The sequence below is a fragment of the Myotis davidii genome, unplaced genomic scaffold (assembly GCF_000327345.1).
Source record: "Myotis davidii unplaced genomic scaffold, ASM32734v1 scaffold173, whole genome shotgun sequence".
NCBI classification, from domain to species: domain Eukaryota; kingdom Metazoa; phylum Chordata; class Mammalia; order Chiroptera; family Vespertilionidae; genus Myotis; species Myotis davidii.
The window spans coordinates 514,933-537,666 of record NW_006286303.1 but is presented as its reverse complement, the minus strand read 5'-3'; the positions used below and the strand labels follow the sequence as shown (position 1 = coordinate 537,666).

At 41.9% G+C, this 22,734-nt stretch overlaps 1 protein-coding gene across 6 annotated transcripts in view; it reads right to left on the bottom strand.

Annotated features, from left to right (window-relative positions):
• Nucleotides 1-17,784, bottom strand: part of AASDH (aminoadipate-semialdehyde dehydrogenase) — a 34,249-nt gene extending 16,465 nt beyond the window's left edge. For 4 of the 6 annotated variants that reach the window (XR_001512860.1, XM_006757793.2, XM_006757791.2 and 1 more), the window contains exons 1-7: nt 17,333-17,784; nt 14,159-14,454; nt 12,571-12,691; nt 7,716-8,035; nt 3,988-4,180; nt 2,101-2,342; nt 1,641-1,747 (exon numbers count right to left, since the gene is read on the bottom strand). Coding sequence is in view for 4 of the 6 variants with exons in the window: in XM_006757793.2 (XP_006757856.1) it covers nt 1,641-1,747; nt 2,101-2,342; nt 3,988-4,180; nt 7,716-8,035; nt 12,571-12,691; nt 14,159-14,388 (1,213 nt within the window). In the remaining 2 variants the exon portion in view is untranslated. Of the gene's footprint in view, nt 1-1,640; nt 1,748-2,100; nt 2,343-3,987; nt 4,181-7,715; nt 8,036-12,570; nt 12,692-14,158; nt 14,455-16,973; nt 17,268-17,332 lie in introns of those variants that run through there. The other 2 variants (XM_015560085.1, XM_006757794.2) reach the window with 2 other exon arrangements.
• Between the last annotated feature and the right edge of the window lie 4,950 nt (nt 17,785-22,734).

Here is a 22,734-nt window from a genome sequence, read left to right as displayed (position 1 = left end):
AACAGTTTCTAAATTACTCTTATATCTTCCCTTAGACATTGTTATCCTATCTAATAAAAGAGAAACATGGTAATTAGCGTACATCTGCTACGCTTCCCATTGGCTAATCAGGGTGATATGCAAATTAACTGCCAGCCAAGATGGCGGCCGGCAGCCAGGCAGCTTGAAGCTACCATGAGGCTTGCTTGCTTCAGTGACAGAGGACTCCAACGTTCCCCGCCTGCCTTGCCAGCCTCTGAGCTTGCAGCAGTTGGGAGCTTCCGTCAGCCTGAAAACAGCCCTCAGCCCCCCACCCAGACTGACCAGGCACCCCAGTGCGGACCTCCACCCTAAGGGTGTGTGACCAGCTGCAAACAGCCATCATCCCCTCACCCAGACTGGCCAGGCACCCCAGTGGGGACCCCCACCCTGATCCAGGACACCCTTCAGGGCAAACCAGCCAGCCCCCACCCATGCACCAGCCCTCTATCCTATATAGTAAAAGGGTAATATGCCTCCCAGCACTGGGATCAGCAGAGCCCTGAGGCCTCCCAGCACCGGGATCAGCGGAGCTGAGAGGCCTCCTGGCACCGGGATCAGCGTGACAGGGGACAGTGTCCAAACCACCTGATCGCCCTGCGGCTCTGTGTGTGACAGGGGCGGGGCCACAACCTCCCTATCCGCCCTGCTCTGCTCGTGATAGGGGAAGGCGCTCCAACCCCATGATCAGCCCTGCTCTATGCCTGATAGGGGGGAGCTCCCCAACCCCCTGATCACCCTGTGGCTTTGTGTGACAGGATATGGCACCCCAACCCCCTCCCCATGGGCCCTGCTCTGTGTGTGACGGGGGAGAGCCATAACCTCCCCGACGGCCCTGCCCTGAGTGTGACAGTGGCGCCGCCCCAACCCCCTGATCACCCTGTGGCTTTGTGTGACAGGATATGGCACCCCACCCCCCTCCCCATGGGCCCTGCGCTGTGTGTGACGGGGGAGAGCCATAACCTCCCCGACGGCCCTGCCCTGAGTGTGACAGTGGCGCCGCCCCAACCCCCTGATCACCCTGTGGCTTTGTGTGACAGGCTATGGCACCCCAACCACCTCCCCATGGCCCCTGCTCTGTGTGTGACAGGGTACGAAGCCCCAACCCCCTGCTGGGCGCTGCTCTGTGCGTGACAGGGGGCAGCACCCCCACCCCGATGGGCCCTGCTCTGTGCGTGACAGGGCCGAGCTCCCAACCCCCTGATCGATCCTGCTCTGTGTGTGACAGGGTATGGAGCCCCAACCCCCCGATGGGCCCTGCCCTGCTCTGAGCCCGACCAGGGGCTGCACCTAGGGATTGGGCCTGCCCTCTGCCACCCAGAAGCAGGCCTAAGTCAGCAAGTTGTTATCTCCTGAGGGGTCCCAGACTGCGAGAGGGCACAGGCCAGGCTGAGGGACGCCCCCTCCCCGCCGAGTGCACAAATTTTTATGCACTGGGCCTCTAGTCTAAAATAATTATGGTAACTTATTAAATGTTTCATAACTATGAAGATGAGACTGAGATTTAAAATTATCATCACTGAAAAGAATACTAAACATAAGAAAAACTGGGTAAAATAAAAGTAACAGATTTTTTTTTCTTGAAAAAGAAAATCATTCCCTATCAATAAATATAAAACAACCTAAAAATACTTGGCCATTGCCTTCTTCAATTCTGAAACCACTAGTATCTCTGACTTCAACTACTGTTCCAAGCAGTGGAAATCCCAGTTGTACAGGCAATTCACATCTGTGAAAACATAACCAAAACCAGATTTAAAAGTTTTCATTTGAATAAAATATTTTCTAATGTATTTAAGTCACATAGTATCAAATAAATAAACAAAAAGTTTTTATTACATTCTAATTCAAAGACTGCCAAGAGGAAAAGGTTAGATCTGTTATTTCTTGCTCCTTAGTCACAAAAACCTCTAGCAGGATCTATAGCACCAGTTATAACAAGAAAGGTCCTGGATTCCCAGCTTAAAATTCTAGATAACAGTGTTCTAAAATTATTATCCCAGTGCCTATCAAAACACTATTATTGTTAAGATACTGGAAAAACAGTTTCTCTCTACCCTGTTTAGTAATTAAAACTCTTACTTCAAAGTAGAGTTAAGAATCTCCTCTGGAATCCTGTAAAAAGTCGCCCAACTTGATACCTCTGTGATACCATAAACATTAAATATTTGTGTTCTATTGCCTACTTCTCTCCAGCCTTTGAGAACAGTCAGTGACGGAAATGCTTCACCACCAAGGGCTAGTACTCGAAGAGAAGTACTGGCTGATAAAACAGTTGACTTGATAAGCTGAGATCCAAATCTTCTAAGCAATGTCGGTGTTGCCTGTAGATACATTAGAAATAATTATGTCTTCCCTTCACTTCTTTAAAAAGGTAAACAATGCAATGATCGGTTCAAAGCTTAACATTGGAAGCCCACATGGAAATTAAACCTATGTTTATTACATGGCAAATCATAGCTGGAAAACTCCTGAGGAAGCATTATCTTTTTAATGTGAATATAAATTTTGCTTTAGTCAAAAACTTAAGAAAAATACTAGTTACAGTTCATTATGTAGTTTGGACACAAAGGTTTACAGATAAAAATGACAAAATCTATAAAATCAATTTACATTCCCTTTCCCATCATCTCTATGCAAAAAGTATATAAAATGGGTAAAAAAATACGCCTAAAGAAAACAGCATTTCAACTTTTTAAAAACAGTTTTATTGAGGTATAACTGACACATGATAAACTGTACATATTTAAAGTATACAATATAAATTTTAAAATATAGATATACAGATATATCTGTGAAACCATCACAATCCAAATAATAAACACATATCTATATGTTTGCCTTAACATATACCCTAAAATTATCTATGTACCATTATAATTCTTCCCTTCAACTAGACCCCTTCCCCAGATAACTGCTGATCTATTTTCTATTACTAATGATCAGTTAGAATTTTCTAGAATTGTATAAAAATGTAGTCATACAACATGTATTCTGATTTGACCTGGCTTCTTTCACTCAACATAAATACTTTGTGATTATTCTATGTTGTGTGTATCAATAGTTCATTCATTTTTGTCTTAGTCTGTTCAGGCTGCTGTAACGAAATGCCACACACACAGATATATATAAATGAAACTAGAGGCCCGGTGCATGAAATTCATGTAAGAGTAGGCCTTCCTTCCCCTGGCAGCTTCCCTCTGGCATCCAGGACCCAGGCTTCCCTCTAATTAGCATATTACTCTTTTATTATTATAGATGAATACAGCAATATATCAATGGATATAAATTCTCATCTGCTGGTGAGTCATTCTGTGAATGAATATATATATAATATACATATAGTATTTATGCATATTATATATATGTTTTTGGTTTTGTTTTTTTAGGATGAAAAACATATTGCCAAAAAAAAGTCATTATCAAATTTTGTGTTTGGGGCAGAAATTCAACATCCTCTTGAGTTTCATTATACTAGATATAAAACTGGTGATTTTAGTTTATCATGATATGCATATAATTTTGTTATTTCTGTCTAGTACCTAACTACTTGCAATTACTATCTTAAGGCTTGTGTACCAGTAACATACTTTCAGGTACATATTTTTTAAATCTTTAAAAATGCCTAACTCAATTATAATTTAACATACTTAAATTAGGTTTTAATGAGAAATACAATAAAGACAGGAAAGGCAGCATATCCCCACAGATCTGAGTAAAAGCCAAGTTCCTCTAGTTATATCAGCATGTATAAAAGATACAATAAAATAATTTTCTAGCCAGAATTAACTGATTTGTTTTTTACATTCTCAAACAAAAAAGTGAGATCATCAGGAGATAGCCTTTGATAATCTAACTAGATTATCATTAATCCACTGTAAAGAATTTCAGGAATGCAGACTTTTCTCTAAAACACTTAAAATACTGAATCATAAAGGACTAAACATTTCATTTGTTCCTAAAATGTACCTGCAAAATAGTCACTCTGTGATGGGAAAAGAGAACAGCAGATAATTTCGATGGGAGCACTTTGACAGAAGTTGGTACAATAAGCAGGGAGGCACCACTTGATAGAGCAACAAATATTTCCACAACTGAGGGATCAAAGGTCAGAGGTGAAGCTAGAAATAAAACATCTTCTTGTGTGATCTCGAAAAGTACCCTAAGGAAAAACAGAATGTAACTATGAGAAATGTCTAATATTTATTTGGTAAACACATATCCTAACGAAGTATTTATGACCATTAAGTTTTTGGGTGATGGCCAGATTTTTATTCTTTAATTTACATTAACCAATATGGTGATATTAATTCTAGAGCTCTTCTTTTAAAAATTTACATTTTTATTGATTTCAGAAAGGAAGAGAGAGGGAGAGAGATAGAAACATCAATGATGAGAAGCACTGACCAGCTGCCTCCTGCACGCCCTCTACTGGGGATCAAGCCTGCAACCTGGGTGTGTGCCTTGACAAGGAATCAAAGTGTGACCTCCTGGTTCATAGGTGAATGCTCAACCACTGAGCAACACCGGCTGGGCTATAACTCTTCTTTATAAATGTAAGGATTAAAAGCCATTTAAAGCAATATACGCTTTTTACCATGACATATTTAATCATCTGTGGTAGCTTTCTGATGGGTTTAAGTGGCTGGATTGAACTATAGTCCCCAGAATTCTCTTTCTAGTACCGTATTTGCCCGCGTATAAGACGATTTTTTGGCCCTGAAAAATATGCCTCCAAGTGGGGGGTCGTCTTATACGCCAGGTACACTTCAGATAGACTGCCCATAGTGCTTGCCCCGTGCCATAGTGGCCTCCCGATGCCCTCCCACTTCATTCCACATACCGTTCAGGCATCAGCAGCGCTGCTGGGTGTATGCTCGGCTGTTATGCGATTTTGCTGTTATGCGATTTTACCACACTCGCAAAATCGCACACAGCGGACCATACACCCAGTATGATAGCGCAAAATCACGAATCGCGATACCATACTGGGTGTATGGTTGGCTGTGTGCGATTTTGCGAGTGTGGTAAATTCGGGTTACCGTATAATGAAGAGGAGTTTGAAGGCTTTTAAGGTGAAACTGTCACGCCAGCAAACTTGCTAGGGACTTGCCCGGCACTTGCTCTCTCCCTCTATTTGTTATCTTACTTCTATCATTGACAGTCCCTCTAGGTTGTGGGCTGCTTGCCTGTGTTCCTGAGAAGCATCTACGGTACCAGTCTATAGAGTGTGTTTTCTTTAGTGAATTACCGGTATGTTTACCAGTAATAAACTTGCACTGTTTTATGTATATGTTTGATTACATACAGCCTTGTGACAGTTTTCCTGCATGTCATAAGCATTTGAATATAAATTAAAATGTTAAAATCAAATCTGATATTGTTTTACCTTTTATTTGGTGTGTGGAAGGTGTGCGGAAGAGGGGGTAGCCTTATACGGCGAGTATATAACAAACTCTGTATTTTGAGTGGAAATGTTAGGGGGTCGTCTTATAGGCCCAGTCGTCTTATACGCCGGCAAATACGGTATGTTTCCCATTAAGGAGAAGACAAAGGATATTTTCTCTTGAGTTAGAAGACAGAGGGAGGCAACTGCATTTGGTAGCACACACACGTTTGCCCAACTATTCAATCACACACAATCTAGGTCATTGGTTCTCAACCTTGGCTGCACATTAGAATCACCTGAGAATCTTTAAAATCCTGATTTTGTTCCTGACTTGCTTGTGGACACGCCTGAGGCCCAGAAATCAGGATTTTAAAAAGATTCCCAGCCCTAACTGGTTTGGCTCAGTGCACAGAGCATCGGCCTGTGGACTGAAGGGTCCCAGGTTCAATTCCAGTCAAGGGCATGTGCAGGAGGCAGCTGATCGATGTTTCTCTCCCATCGATGTTTCTAACTCTCTATCCTTCTCCCTTTCTCTCTGTAAAAAATCAATAAAATATATTTTTAAAAAAAGATTCCCAGGTGATTCTAATGTGCAGCCAAGGTTGAGAACCACTTATCTAGGTGCTGCTGTGAAGGGCTTTTTGTAGATATGATTAAAGTCCCTCATCGGTTGACCTCAATCAAAAGAGAGCTTACCCTGGGTTGGCTGGATTTAGTCGGGGGAGGCCATTAAAGCATGTGTAGGTCTTTTCTGAAGAGACTCCAACACAGCAGCTGAGTCTGCAATTACTCTCCCTACCCCTGGATCTTCATTCCTGACTTGCGTGTGCACACGCATATTCCCACAAGGTTCCAGCCTGCTCAGGATCACCCCTTTCTGAGGGTCTAAGCTGCGCACTTTAGTATTGCTTTGCCAGACCCAACTGCAAACCAATTCCTTGTAATAAATCTCTGATCTATCCTCCTGGTTCTTTTCGGGCAGGAATCGGGACTTATTCCTTCCTACTCACTCACTGATGCTTAATAGAGGCCTCTGACTCCCTTTTCCCACTACTTGGTGTTTTCTCTCAGTAGCTGATCAAAGAGCAGAATAGAATATAAGCGGTTAGGATATTATAGAGCATGGACAGTCTGTGTTGAGCCTATGGCACTACAGTACTTCAGTTTGAACACACAAAACCCCCTATCTAAAAGCAGGGATTACCTTAACTTCAAAATATCTTCAAGTATGGTATTGTGAGGATCCACTCAGAACCCCAGAGTTGGTATAAATATTATTTTAAGCTGAAGACATTTTGGATTTAACAGATGAAAAAAGAAAAGCCTTCTTAGAGTATCCCTTATCTGACTAACGGCAGCTTCTGGGAAATGAGGCTGCCACAAACTTCTTCAGGGTGGCTTTTACTCCCAGCAAAGACAAAAGAGTAAACCTACCATATTTTCTCTGCAGAGGAGTTTCATGGTCCTGATGCAGGAAAGACTATTCTCACCAGGACAAACTAACGTTATCACAAAATTTCTTACCTCTTTGTCTTTCATAAAGAAACTTGTTTGTTCTTCCCACAGAAGCCTTTCCCCCCCACCCTCCCTGTTCCCTACCAAATCAGGTAGATAAGCCTTCTAATTTTAACTTTTAATGATGGAGTTCAGAACATGCCACCCCAAAATATGCTGCTCTGGCATATTGACTGGTTTGAGTTAAAGGCACTTGAAAAACAGCCCATACAAACACTACGATCTTCCTTCCCCACCCCCATAAAAACAGGAGCTGAAATTCCCAAAGACATCCTCCCTAGAGCACAGTGGTTCTCAGCCTGTGGGTTGAGACCCCTTTGGGGGTCGAACGACCCTTTCACAGGGGTCACCTAAGACCATCCTGCATATCAGATATTTACATTATGATTCATAACAGCAGCAAAATTACAGTTATGAAGTAGCAACGAAAATAATTTTATGGTTGGGGGTCACAACACGAGGAGCTGTATTAAAGGGCCAGAAGGTTGAGAACCACTGCTATAGCAGAAGGAAAGTAACATTCTTATCATTAAGAACTAGAAGATGAGACTTAGAGAATTCTACACAAACAGACCTTGTTAGAATAATTCTCTTCCCTTAGCCTCCCCACATAGTTCAGTCACTTTTCCACAACTGACTCTTTGTTCAACCTACTATAAGAGCAAGCAGGTTTTGCCATCTCTTTCGGCCTTCATTCCCTATGAAGGGTCCTGTCACATAAACTTGTATAGTTGACCCTGGAATAATGTGGGGGTTGCAAGTTCTGAAAAAGGACTCCCAGCACAGAACTTACCGGAAATGTTGGATGTTCGGCACTATGCACGCATGAGGGACTCTGACAATCTTGGGTGTCCCCGTGGTGCCTGAGGTATGGAGAACATAGGCTAAACAATGTTTTAGCCTCACATCCACATGCTCTTCTGGCTTTTCTTCATTGCTTTTCTCGGAACTGGTGCTGTTTACCACTTTTTCTTTTTCGTATTTCTCTTTTCTATCATTTAGCATCAAGCTCACCTCAACATTTTTCCAATGAAGTCTGAAGAGTACTAAGTCATTATGTTCTACTGTAAGTGTATCATAGTTCAATAATTTTTCAAAGGAAGATTTGAATTTCTGTTAAATGGAGAAAATTTCCAATGCATTAAAAAGAAATTCTTTTTTGCACAGAAGTAATATAAAGTGTTCATTTACTCATTCATTATAGCGTTTACTTATTTTTAAAATATATTTTTATTGATTTCAGAGAAGAAGGGAGAGGGAGAAACATGGGAGAAACATCAATGATGAGAAACACTAATAGGCTGCCTCCTGCACACTCCTACTGGGGATCAACTGAAACCCAGGCATAAACCCTGACCCGGAATCAAACTGTGACCTCCTGGTTCATAGGTTGAGTCTCACCTACTGAGCCACACCAGCTGGGCTCATTATGACTTTCTAATTGTTGTGTTTTTTAGAAAACTTGCTATATATCCAGGGATAAAAATAAATAAAATAGAAACTTCCAAGAAGTTTCTGTCCTTACTTTCTAAGTCACCTTCAAAATAAACAGACATATAAAAACACACAATTGCATGCCCTAGCTGGTTTGGCTCAGTGATTGGAGCATTGGCCCTGGAAATGAAGGGTCCCGGGTTTGATTCCAGTCAAGAGCATGTACCTTGATTGCAGGCTTAATCCCTACCCTGGCTGAGGCACGTGCAGGAGGCAACCAATCGATGTGTCTCTCTCACATCAATGTTTCCCTCTCTCTGTCTCTCCCCCTTCCACTCTGTCTAAAAAAATCAATGGAAAAAATATCCTCGGATAAGGATTAACAGCAACAAAACAAAACAAAAAAATAACACAACTGCAGTACAATGTGGTAAGTATGACAATGAAATATAGGAACCGAGGAGGCTGAACGTAACTGACTAGAAGGTTGGAAATTGCATCTTCGTATGTAGTATTTGTTTGTAAGTAGCTATTCTCCAAATAAAGAAGATGGGTTCTTCAGGCAAATAGCTAATACAGAGTGTAAGACCCAAGAAAACTGGGGTTATGGAGAGCATTAAGCATTTCAACAAACTGCAGAACTGGAGAAGAGGAAAAAGGTGAGTAGTGTTGTTAACAGGAGATGAGATGCTAATCCTATCCTCCTATATAATAAAAGGCTAAAATTGTCCCATCGGCTAGGAGTTCGACCGGGAGTTTGACCAGGGGTTGGGGCCGGCTGGCCAACCATCCGTGGCCTCTCCCCCTGGCTGGCCTGACCCAATCGGGGTGGGCTGGCCAGACCCTACCCATGCACAAATTCGTGCACTGGGCCTCTAGTCCTTAATAACTTTTAAACTCAACACTGAGTTAAACCTTAACCTGTAAGCGATAGGATCCAAATGAAGGTGGCAGCAGCACAGACTAGACTTTACTCTGTCAAGACTCTGTCTGATAAGAGAGAGCCATTTAATGAACGTTTTGCAACAATTAAATATGCTGTATGGTACTTGAACTAATATATTGCAACCACAGTGGACAGAAAGGGTCTTTGAGCAAAGAAATCAACAGGGCTTGGTAACCTTCTGGATATAGAGTGAGCCCAAGAATACTGAGATTCTGGGTCAGGTATTTTGTAAAGATAGATTAATACAGAGCTAAGTTCAGATAAAAAGATGTTAAATTCAATTTGGCCATGCCAAAAGTGACATTCCTCTGAATATACATTTTTATTTTGATAAACAGCAGCTTAATAAAATATAACTTAAGTTTCACATTAAAGACATCAATATAAATGAGAGGTCAAAACCCAGAAGCCTATAGTGTTTTCTGTTGGTTCGGTGTGTGTATATTAGAGGTAAGATGGGATATGGCCTGTAATATTCAATGACAGACATACATTTTCTAAAGACTTAACTCAAAACCATCTTCTGGCCTGGCCAGTGTGGCCCAGTGGTTGAGTGCTGAACCATGAACCAGGAGGTCAGGGCTTGATCCCCAGCAGGGGCGTGCAGGAGGCAGCCAATCAATGATTCTCTCTCATCATTGATATTTCTCTCTCTCCTTCACCCTTCCTCTCGCTGGAATCAATACAAATATATTTAAAAATACACACACACACACACACAAAACCATCTTCTGCTATTAAAATTTTCCTATCTCTACTAAGTTATATTTACTTTACTTACAACAATATCACACTATGTAGACTTACAGGTTTAGGAGTATTAACCTTTTCTCTCCAACTAAATTATAAGCATTTGGAGGGCAAGAATCATGTATTGGGCTTCTTTCACATACCAATGCCCTCCCAGACAACCTGACTCTAGTGCAGGGTTTCTTGATCTCAACACTGACATTTTGGACCAGATAACTCTGAGGGGAGCTGTCTTGTTCCTTCTAAGATTGTTAACATCATCCCTGGCCTTTACCAGTAGCACCCACTGCCACGGTGACAATAAAAAACACAAGACAGCCTGGCTGGTGTGGCTCCGTGGTTGAGCATTAACTTAAGCACCAAGAGGTCACCGGTTCGATTCCTGGTCAGGGCATATACCTAGGTTTCGGGCTCAATCCCCAGTAGGTGGTGTGCAGGAGGCAGCCGATCAATGTTGTTTCTCTCTCATTGATGTTTCTATCTCTCCCTCTCTTTCTCCTCTCTCTAAAATCAATAAAAAAATAAATCAAATCCTTCCCCATTGCTCCTGTGCTAAACGAAGGAAGAACACTTATACCATCATCAAAGTTATGGAATATGAAGTAAGGTACTTTCTATAGGAAGTAAAGGGTTTTGCTATGTGCTCAACTCCTTCCTATAAGCAGTTATTTAATTCTCACATCCCATCACATCTTTAATAAAACTTTCACAAAGGTTGTTAAGAAAAATGAAGGTCACACTCCCATTTTAATTTTGCTTATATCAACAACAAAGGAATTAATCAGTTTGAGGAGAAGAGAAAACTTTGGCCAGACTTTAATACATGTTTATTTAGAAAATATTTATTAACCAAATGAATACTTCAGTTGTCTCCTTCTGGAGACTTTACTCAAATACTCATGATTCTCTGGAGGTCCTCATCTATCTTAAACTTTTGATACTTCTTATTACTATATATACAGACAGAGATGCACAGACATAGGTAAAATGCATTTAAATTACCCCCATATATATAACTTTGGATAAGAAATGGATAAAAACAAGCTAAGTTGAATATACCTACTATAATGTTCTTTTCTCTTTGGCAAAACAGTATTTTATAAACAAGAAATAAAGAAATAATAATGAAATATGGGCTGCCTCTTGCTGAACATATAATACCAATGCTTTCCCCTAAAGCAGTGTTTCCTTTTTACTTATTTTATTTATTGTTGAGAGTATTACAGATATCTCCCATTGCCACCCCTTTTACCCCTCTCCATGTAGCCCTCACTCTACCCCAGGCCTAAAGCAGTGTTTCTTGGCTAGATCTTTGGTTGGCAGTCAAAAATTTTAGAATTATAATAAACTTAATTTTCCAGAAAGGTTTGGTCTAAGTACCAATCTCTTTTTCAAAATCTAAGCTTGATTATAATTCTTTAGTATTGTTCACTATTATAAATTGCCATAAATATTCTATACTAGAGGCCCTGTGCACGGGATTCGTGCACTTGTGGGGGGCATGGCCTGCGGGGATTGGCCCACTGTGGGAGTACCGCTCATCCCAGTCAGCCAAGCAGCTATGGACCCGCCTTCTGAGTGGCTGCTCCCACTATGAGAGCACCACTCATCCTGGTCAGCCAAGCCGGCGCTCCCACTGTGGGAACACACTGACCACCAGGGGGCAGCTCCTGCATTGAACATTTGCCCCCTGGTGGTCAATGCACGTCATACCAACTGGTCAACTGGTCATTCTGGTTGTTCCACTGTTCAGTCGCTGGGCTTTTATTATATAAAAATAATAAAAGTGCGATATGCAAATCGACCAAACGGCTGAACAGCAGAACGACCATCCAGACGACCATCCAGGACCATGCTATGACACCCACTGGCACCAGGCCAGCCAAGGCAGATGCAATGTGATTGATCAGGGGCCCAGCCATTGCCCCATGATCGCAACCACAGAGGAGGCCCAGGCCACCGACCAGTGGGTTGCGGCAGGTGAGCGGGGCCTCCCTCTGTGAGGGAAGCCCAGGTGCCGGAGGGAAGCCAGTGCCAGCAGCCGGGGGAAGAAAGGCCTACTCTTGCATGAATTTCGTGCATCAGGCCTCTAGTAGAAAAATGAAAGTTTCAAGTATTATAAATTTTCCTAGTATAGGAACAACTTTGGAAAGAGAAAGGAAATTCAAATACATGATTATAAAGCTAGATGATATGTTCATGCCATAGAGCAGTGTTTTTCAACAGAGTGTAGGGGGCAGAGGGCACGCCAGCAGACACTTGGCAATGTCAGGAGGCCAGTAGCACCCACTGGGGTCTTCTACTGTCATCTGGTGGCTGGAGACCGGGGATGTTGCTAAACATCCTATAATGTACAGGACACTCCTGACAAAAAAACAATTACTCAACTCAAAATGTCAACAATGCTGAGACATCCTGCAGAGTTAGTAAATTTAGAAATCAAGAGGGGATAAGGAAAGGCCTTTATCAATTGAAAGATAAATAAACACATAAAAAACATTTAAAAATATACACTTACATTAATTTGCTGTTTTTCAACAAGAATGTACTGTAGATTACATTTTTTCATAAAATGAGTTGATAATGCTGGTGGTGAATCTGGATCAATGGGAGCATAAGCAGCAGGGACTTGGAGAATTCTAAGGAAACAAAGTATACAGTCAGCATACAATATGTTGAAAATAATCTTTAAGCATTTCTATTTCTCTATGTACTTTACTATTGACTTTATCAGAAATTCTCGATGTTTTTGTTGACACATTTTTGTTTATAAGTAGTTACTTTTATCTGACTCTTAATACTGAGTACTCTTGAGTGTTTACTATGTTAAATTCTCATTATCTAATTCAGAGAAATCTAAGATTTTTTTTAAAGCTGATATATTATAGTAAAATACACTTGGTTAACAGGCTACTACTAAAATACCAAACAGGTAGCAGACTCTTATTTCTTCATCTATGTAGGGTAACATAAAACAAGGTAAATATCCACATGCAACTTATTAGTACGTGGAGTCTATTAATCTGCATACTAAAAAGGCATATTTCACCAAAACCAGTATAAATTAAAAGGGGAAAAAAACTTAAAATAGATTTGTAAGTGGCAATACTTACATAAATAAAATCAAAGACAAGTTAGTTGTATTATCTAAAAGCACTTTGGAGTACACTTTGGGCACATTACATCTTTGCACATACTACATTCTCAATAAATTTTTGTCAATGATTGAATAAAAAATTTTAAAACTTCTTTGTTTTATATAATTTATATAATTAATCTGCTAACATACATACTATGGGATGAATATCAACATCTCTAATTCTTTACAGCTTTTATTTACTGCAGAACCCTAATAAAGAAATCACTATATGAAAATAATATTCTAGAACTTAAATAATTGAATATTTTTAAATATGTTTGAATATTATCTTCTTCAATTCTATCTCAATTTTTATGGAGTACTATCCAAAACTCTCAATTATTTATTCATTCACTTACTGAATACCTGAATAACTAAAGCTTGTCTTAGAGGAAAAATTATATTTACATTATTTTTAAAATACTTGTTTTATCTAACAACAGAATTTATGACTTTTCCTTTGGCAGACAAATGAAGGCCTTATATTTTGGAGGCATTTAAATGTTCTGTTATTAGTGAAAATGTCTAGTCATTTCTAAATAAGCTCAGGTGAATTAATTAAAAATAATCCTACGGTGCCAAAACCGGTTTGGCTCAGTGGATAGAGCGTCGGCCTGCGGACTGAAAGGTCCCGGGTTCAATTCCGGTCAAGGGCATGTACCTTGGTTGCGGGCACATCCCCAGTGGGGAGTGTGCAGGAGGCAGCTGGTCGATGTTTCTCTCTCATCGATGTTTCTGACTCTCTATCTTTCTCCTTTCCTCTCTGTAAAAACTCAATAAAATATATTTTAAAAAAATAATAATAATCCTACGGGAAATATGAACTCCTTTAGCCTCTCTAGAATTGAGCAAGCAATACAGAAGAATCCAATGGTAAACAGAACAATAACTGTAATATACCCTATGTATTAAAGAATTACGAATTAGGTTAGAGTAATATCAAATTTTTAATTCTAAAACATATTACCCTAAAATCCAAGAGGGTACGTTTATCCCAGGATGGCAGTAGAGACCAATTTCCCGAATTCCTTGAAAGTCGCAGTGTAATAGCAGAAAATTTGATAATTCCGAAGCAGCACTGACCAGGTTCTTGTAGGTGTAATAAACTGGAGGCTGATCGTTACATTCATCAAAACATACAGCTATTTTATTGGAATAAATGGAGGCAGCCTGGTGCACCAATTCCTGAAGAGTCATTTCACTGCAGTTTATCTAACGTTACTAGTAGCAGAAGTGTGACAGGTCCAGAGAGTTTTAGGGAGCCTGGTAGAGGGAGAAGGAGAGAGAGAAACTTCTATAAATCACTTCTCACAAAAAAATAACTACATCAAAAACATACAATTAATGAATCTCTAAACTTACTAATTTATTTATGGTAACTTTGCTGAGAACAATGATGTTGAAAACTAATCTGATGCAATCATCCTAATGCTGGGTCAGAGCTGAAAGAAAATTTGGGAGGTGAGTGGTATACACTGATAAGGATGAAACAGGTAGAAATGCAGAATTATCTAACTGACTACAATCTAAATGTGTATGTATATTAAATTAACCAATAAGACCAAATTTAAAGCACCACATGTTTAATTTTTTCTTCAGTATTGTTAAAAATTAATTACGTTGCTCTGACCAGTTTGGCTCAGTGGATGGAGTGTCGTCCTGTGGACTGAAGGGTCCCAGGTTCAATTCCGGTCAAGGGCATGTACCTTGGTTGCGGGCACATCCTCAGTGGGGAGTGTGCAGGAGGCAGCTGATCCATTTTTCTAACTCTCTATCCCTCTCGCTTCCTCTCTGTAAAAAAAAATCAATTAAAAATATATTTTAAAAATTGATTATGTTAAAGTGCTAATACCTGTACAGTGAATTTGAAAAGACTAATGCAAATAAAGTCTGTGTTTAGGACTGAACTTAAGAGGGAGCAAAATCAACCTTTGATAGAAAAAAGAAAATCCACAATCTATTCAGTTTTTGTCCACTATATATAAACTGTGCTAATTACTATTTAGTATAATTCTTTACTCAGGTCACATCATTTTATAATTGTTAAGAAGTAAGCTCTGCCGAAACCGGTTTGGCTCAGTGGATAGAGCATCGGCCGGCAGACTGAAGGGTCCCGGGTTCGATTCCGGTCAGGGGCATGTACCTGGGTTGCAGGCACTTCCCCGGTGGGGGATGTGCAGGAGGCAGCTGATCGATGTTTCTCTCTCGTCGATGTTTCTGACTCTCTATCTCTCTCCCTTCCTCTCTGTAAAAAATCAATAAAATATATAAATAAAAAAAAAGAAAACCTTTAAAAAAAAAAAGAAGCTCTTCATATTCTATATGACATTTAAATTGCCAATAAACTCATTCAAATTTAGACTCTATATGTCATATTATAACTCAATAAAACATTGTATCAATTCAATGTTCTGAGGGCTTCTCAATGCAGATTAAATAAAAAGATTTGAAACTATTTCATCAAAGAAATGTTAGGGATCACCTTTTTAAAAAAAAAAAAATCCTCAAAATTGCTAGTACTTTCTTGAAGATAAAGGTGATTTTTTTGAACTCTACATTCCAGATTTCAAAGCAAATATAATTTTAATCATTCAAGCTTTAAAAATGTGTCCACACTTATTTGAACTGATTTTCCTACTGAGTCAAAACACATTTATATCCATGTCATTTAGTTAATATTAGAGAACATTGATAAAACATTCTACAGAGAGCAAAATGAACCTATAACTACTGAAACCCATAAGGATAGGGCAATGGTCGGCAAACTATGGCTCGCGAGACACGTGGCTCTTTGGCCCCAAGTGTGGCTCTTCCACAAAATACCACGTGCAGGCGCGCACATACAGTGCGAGTAAAACTTCGTGGCCCATGCGCATAGCAAAGGCCAGCTTAGGAGTACCCTAATTAAGTTAATAACAATGTACCTACCTATATAGTTTAAGTTTAAAAAATTTGGCTCTCAAAAGAAATTTCAATCATTGTACTATTGATATTTGGCTCTGTTGACTGAGTTTGCCGACCACTGGGTTAGGAAATGCTATGATTTCTAAATATAAAGTTTAAAAATATAACTTTAGTACTTTGTATTTCTTTTTATTAAGCACTAGAGGCCCAGCGCACGAAATCCAACGAGACCCACACAAGACCCACACCTTCCTCGCGTGTGGGACCCAGACCCACAGTGCGAGAGTAGCTCACTGCCTCAAGGGCCCCCCTCCATGCCCAGCAGTGGCCGGCAGGGTGAGGGGGGGAGGTGGGGGCGGCAGGGGAATGAGAGGTACTCGATGCATCTTCTGGTGACTGGTTGTTCCAGCATCTGGCATTCTGGCCACAGGCCTTTTATAATATAGATTTCTACAAATACTAGCTATTTGTAATGCACACGATAAAAATGTTAAGCTTTCTTTATACATACATTGTGTAAATATAAGGAAGACTTTCCATAGCATGCACTAAAATTATGAGGAAGGACCTCTTTACAAGAAAGGATACCTTCTGCAGAATATAAATAACAAACTGCCTACCTACACTATACAATGTACTATACTAAAGCATTTTTGCAAAAATGTGTAGTCTATGTACAAAAAATGCATTTTTAAAATACATACAGCAGTTAATTTTTCCCTTGAGGACAATCTACTCAATATATAATACTCCAAAATTATCTGACCTCAAAGAAAGGAGTAAGATTATAAAATGAACTAAATTCTTTTTTTAATGCCATTTTATGACATACTGCAACCCTCACCACATGTAGCTACACAGTTAGGATGTTTTCCTACCTTTGAGTTTCCCAGTGGTTGCTAGAGAATTAAGGCAAAATTTATTCTTGTTTAAGGTTTTCATTTTCGTTAACTAAACCAAATGCATTCTCCCCAACAAAGAACACTATATTTATTGGACGCCCAAACACTTCTTGAATCTTGCAAAGGGTGGGGAGGGTGGGGAGCATTATCTGGTCAGATTTCATAAGTTACAGGATCATTAAGTTTAAGATACTTGTTATTTTACAACTGCAGAAGCTGCTATGTAGTCATCGCAGGAATGTCAACAAATCCTCTTACTTACTGGCTATTTTAAAAAAACAGGTGAGTAGTCTAGAAACTTTATTTTCCCCGTACCCACCGGCTTCTTCACTTACATTGCTAACTTCGTCTAATAACGATGCACTTTATAGCTTCCAAAGCACTTTTTCATCTGCTCTTTGAAACCAAGATCGCAGGTAGGCGGGCCAGGCTTATTCCAATGAAGGGGCCGAGGCTGGTTGACTCAGGGGGATCACACGGGGCACGACACCGGCCCACCAGACACCACTGACTCACATCGGAGGCCTGGCTCGCCCCGAGGCTGAGCCGACCTGCGCACAGCCAGCCCCAGATGTGGGACCTGCCTCCTGCACAGCAGTCCGTGCCAACTCCACCGCCACTCCGAAGGCCTCGGGGGCTGGGCGGGAGGGCGGAGCCCGCCCGAGGCTTCCCCCGGCAGCCCACGCAAGACACCCAGCCACCCGCAGCGAAAAAGCAGTCACCCCAAAGCCTTAGCGACAGCCCACTGCGCGCCCGCGGAGACCGAAAAGCCTCCGGCCCTCGGGGACATCTCTGGGGTCGCTGCGTTGACGTCAGCGCGAGCGACGCGGGCAGACCGCGTCGCCCCGCCCCTTCCGGAAACTTCGGAGCCAATCAGGTAGGAGCGCTTCCGGTGGTCCTGCTGGGTTTTGGACCGTCTGTGAGGACTTGGCGGGTGAGCGGCTTGAGACATTTAAAAGCTTATCGGAAGCTCCCAGGAGACAAGTTTGAACATCAAATGAGAGAAAAGGACTGGAGGTGGGGAGACTCTCAGAATTAAGTATGAAAATGTTCACTAAGTTCTATTGTGCTTCCGGTCCTCCAGCACGAAGGCCCCCTACCCTCTCTTGAACAAAATGGCCTTCAGATTTAGGCTGCGAGGGTGATGGGTAGTGCTGTAAGGATATATCCTTTTAGTTACCCTCCTTCAACCCTCCTTCCAGAGGCCAGTTTCTGAGTTTTTTTAGGGGGTCCTGTGATGTAAGTGGGGTTGCTTATCGGCTTTGGTCACTTCTGGTTTAGAATTTAGCTTTGTTCCAAAGTAATTGGGCCCTTTGCTTCTGATTCAAGAATTTTTCTGTTATCTTTCCCTCTATCCTTGAGGTTTTATGACTAAAAATATCTATACTTCCCTTGCCAGTTTGGCTCAGTGGATAGAGCATCAGCCTGCAGACTGAAGGGTCCCGAGTTTGATTCCAGTTAAGGGCACGTGCCCGGATTTCGAGCTCGATCCCCAGTAGGGGGCGTGCAGGAGGCAGCCGATCGATGGTTTTCTCTCATCATTGATGTTTCTCTCTCCTCCCTTCCTCTCTGACATCAATAAAAATATATTTTTAAAAAGTATGTTTACTGTTAGTTTTTTCAGGGGTTTAGAAAATGTAGGAGACTATGTTCAAGACACTACGTGGTAACCTAGGGTGATTATTCTAAAACATACACCAAATCAGCCACAGTATTCTCTGCTTAAGAAGCTTCAGTGGTCCCTCATTGCCTGCAGGACATTCAGGCTCTTTAGCAAGGTAAACAAGAGGATTCATTATCTGTCTAGCTTGGCCTCTCAGTGAACCACAGCTCTTCAACCCACATCTTCCACATTAGCCACACCAGCTGCAGCAGTAATGAGACTCTAGCTAGGAAGTCTGCTGGGCATACCCACACCCTATCGAGTTTCCACACCTGTGCTTCGGCTGGATCTCAGGCTGAAGTACCCTTCCTCTCCCCAGGCCTGCTTGATGAACATTTACTCCTCAGAAAACACAGCTTAAACATCACCTCCTCAATGTCTTTCTTCAAGTCTTGCATGATAATTTACCCATCCTCCTCCAAGCTCCATCCCATGAACCTAGCAAACTGGTGGGAGGTCAGTCTGCCATGGGCCAGGAGTGTCTCTGCAAATACTTGCTGGGTATGCCAAGAATGCAAGGTACTGACTGCTATTTTTCTTTTTTTAATGTGTTATTGATTTTAGAGAGAGGAAAGAGAGATAGAAACATCAATGATGACGATCATTGATCAGCTGCCTCCTGCATGCCCCCTACTGGGGATGGGGCGCGCAAACCAGGCTTGTGCCCTGATGGGTTGATGCTCAACCATTGAGCCAGATGGGCCGGGCCTGACTGCTCTTTATCTGAGTAATTTTTCAGGGTTGTTTGTGATGATCAATCATCAGAACTGAAGTAATGTCTTTCCCAAGGAGCAGGCATGTTTGCTTCCACTTACTATAAAAGTAGTGAATTCCCAAAAAGTATTCTTTTCCTGTAATGCATCTCACTGTGTGTACAGACATCCATCACCCCAGTGGGACTTGGGAGGCATAGGGAACTGATACAAACATGAAGAACTTCTGGCTACTTCTTTTGCCATGAGTAATACAAGTTTTATTACTTTGATCCAGGAATTTCATGAAATAGCTACATTATTTTCAAGCTTGACTTCTCAAGGGGAAGAGGGGGAGAGAGATAGCATGTGCCCCTGACCGGAATCGAACCTGGGACCCTTCAGTCCGCAGGCCGATGCTCTATGATTCACTTTATTGTGATACTCACTTTATGTGGTGTGAAACTGAACCTTTAATATCTCTGAGGTATGCCTGTGTTTAAAATCCAAAGAAAAAAGGCATTAGAGATTCATGAATCCCATGAACCTAGTTCATTAGAGGTTCATTAGAAATTCAAGTGATGCTCTAGAGCAGTGGTTCTCACCTGTAGGTCGCAACCCCTTTGGCGGTCCAACGACCCCTTTCACAGGGGTCACCTAAGACCATCCTGCATATCAGATATTTACATTATGATTCATAACAGTAGCAACATTACAGTTATGAAGTAGCAACAAAAATAATTTTATGGTTGGGTCACAAGATGAGGAACTGTATTTAAAGGGCCAGAAGGTTGAGAACCATTGCCTAGAGCAGTGATGGTGAACCTATGACACGCGTGTCAGAGGTGACACATGAACTCATTTTTTTGGTTTTCTTTGTTAAATGGCATTTAAATATATAAGATAAATATCAAAAATATAAGTCTTTGTTTTACTATGGTTGCAAATATCAAAAAATTTCTATATGTGACACAGCACCAGAGTTAAGTTAGGGTTTTTCAAAATGCTGACACGCCGAGCTCAAAAGGTTCACCATCACTGGTCTAGAGCAAGATTTTCAGAGGCAATAACATTGAAATGATTGAATGGTTTAAGTCTAGCTGTTAAAGCAGACTTTGCTAAATTCTAGGGCAAGATAGAGATGTCTAAAATTAGTACAGTCAGAAATAGTATGAGTTATTTAAAATATACAGGTTAAAACAGAAAAATATTTCAATGTGGATGCACTAAAGAGGACTGGAGAGGCCAGTGACCCCTTTGTTTTCTAACTTCTAATGTATATGCATGTATTATTTTGATTATTTTTTGTTTTTTAGAGGTGGGACGCTGGCATCTTTATTTTTAAATACTGGTGTGTGTTTTACAGAGTATTTTTAGGTTCACAGAAAAATTGAATGGAAGGTACTGAGACCCTGTGTACCCTGTGCCCCCTCATATGAAGATCTTTCCCCATTATCAACATCCCCCACTATAGTGGTATTGTTGAACCTACATGGTACATCATTATCACCCAAAGTCTAGTTTACATTAGGGTTTGCTCTTGATGTTGTACAGTCTATGGATTTGGACAAAAGTATAATGACATACACTCACCATTTTAACATTATACAAAGTACTAGACTCCTGGTGCTTGAAATTCGTACATGGGGGTGTGGGGAGGGGCGAGGGGCCCTCAGCCCGGCCTGCACCCTCTCACAATCCAGGACCCCTCACGCAATCCAGGACCACTGGCTCCTAACCCTTCGCCTGCCTGCTTGCCTAATCGCCCCTAACCACTCTGTACACCTGCCTGATCACCCCTAACCACTTTTGCCTCAGCCCCCAAACCGCAGCTTCATCCAGAATGATGTCCAGAGGGTTGTTTAGCTGTCCGGTCTAATTAGCATATTACACTTTTATTATTATAGCTGACCCTTAAATAACTGGAGGTTTAGAGGTACCAATCTCCCACTGTAAAAAATCAGCACTAACTTTAGACTCCTCCAAAACTTAACTACTAATAGCCTACTGTTGACCAGATGCTATAGATAAACTAACACATTTTGTATGTTATATGTACTATATACTATCTATAATAATAAAAGTTTAATATGCTAATTAGATTGGATGTCCTTCCAGACAACCTTCCGGATGAAGCCAAGGCTGCGAAGGAAGCCTGGGTCCCGGGTGCCAGAGGGAAACCGGTGCCGGCAGCTGGGGAAAGACCTACTCTGACACAAATTTCATGCACCAGGCCTCTAGTATTATAATAAAACTAGAGGCCCGGTGCACAAATTCATGCACGGGTGGGGTCCCTCAGTGTGGCCTGTGGGGATTGGGCCTAAACCGGCAGTCCAACACTGCCTGCAGCTTCTGCTCATCCTGACCCCACTGCGTCTGCCATGGGCTCACACCCAGTCAGTCCTGGTCGGGAGAGACTTGTGCCGCCACAGCGGTGCTTGCCAGCTGTGAGCCCTGCGTCTGGCACTCGTCCTGGGGCGAGGGGGAGGTGGGATGCGATTGGCCATTTGGGTGGGCAGGGGACGCCCTTGCCAGCTCAGGATCTGGATCTGTCCTGCTGACATTTGTGCTGATTGTCGGGAGCCACATGGAGACCGCTTTTATATCGTTTCTTCCTTGTGGAGCATCTAGGTAGGTGAAGCGGCTGCAGTGCCCGAGGCTGCCTTCCAGAAGGCTGGCGGCATTGTTGGGATCGGGCCAGCAGTGCCAGTCCGTCGGTGCCTGGCCCATTCTTTGGAGACTGGGCCTGTAGGACTACTGAGGGAGTGGCTGCAGCCAGGCTGGTGGGCCACTGAGACGGGTCGGTCAGCTGAATGGAATTTCCACTGTGGTAGCACACTGACCACCAGGGGGAAGATCCCTCATTGAGCATCTGCCCCCTGGCGGTCAGTGTGCGTCATCGTGACTGGTTGACCAGTCACTTAGGCCTTTATATATATACTAGAGGCCTGGTGCACGAATCCATGCCCAGGTGGGGTCAAGGGCCCACCCCAATGGGGGCCTATTGGGGGCGGGGTCACGGGAGGTTGGGGCGGGCTGATCGGGGCCTGGATCAGGCCAGTTGGCTGCCGCAGTGTACATCATAGCGACCGGTCACTCCGGTGGTTCTGGTCGTACTGCCATCCGGTTCCTGGCCTTTTATACATATAGATATAGATAAGCTGGAGAGGAAAAGTTGAGATAAGACTTTTACTGTATTTGTTGGGGGGAAAACTGAGTGAACCTGTGCAATTCAAACCCATGTTAAGGGCCAACTATAGTTTCACTGTCCTAAAAATTCTGTGCTCCACCTGTTCATCCCTATCTCTCCCCTAGCTCCTGACAATCACTGGTCTTATTATTTCCATAATTTTGCCTTTTCCAGAGTAATCACATTGTTGGA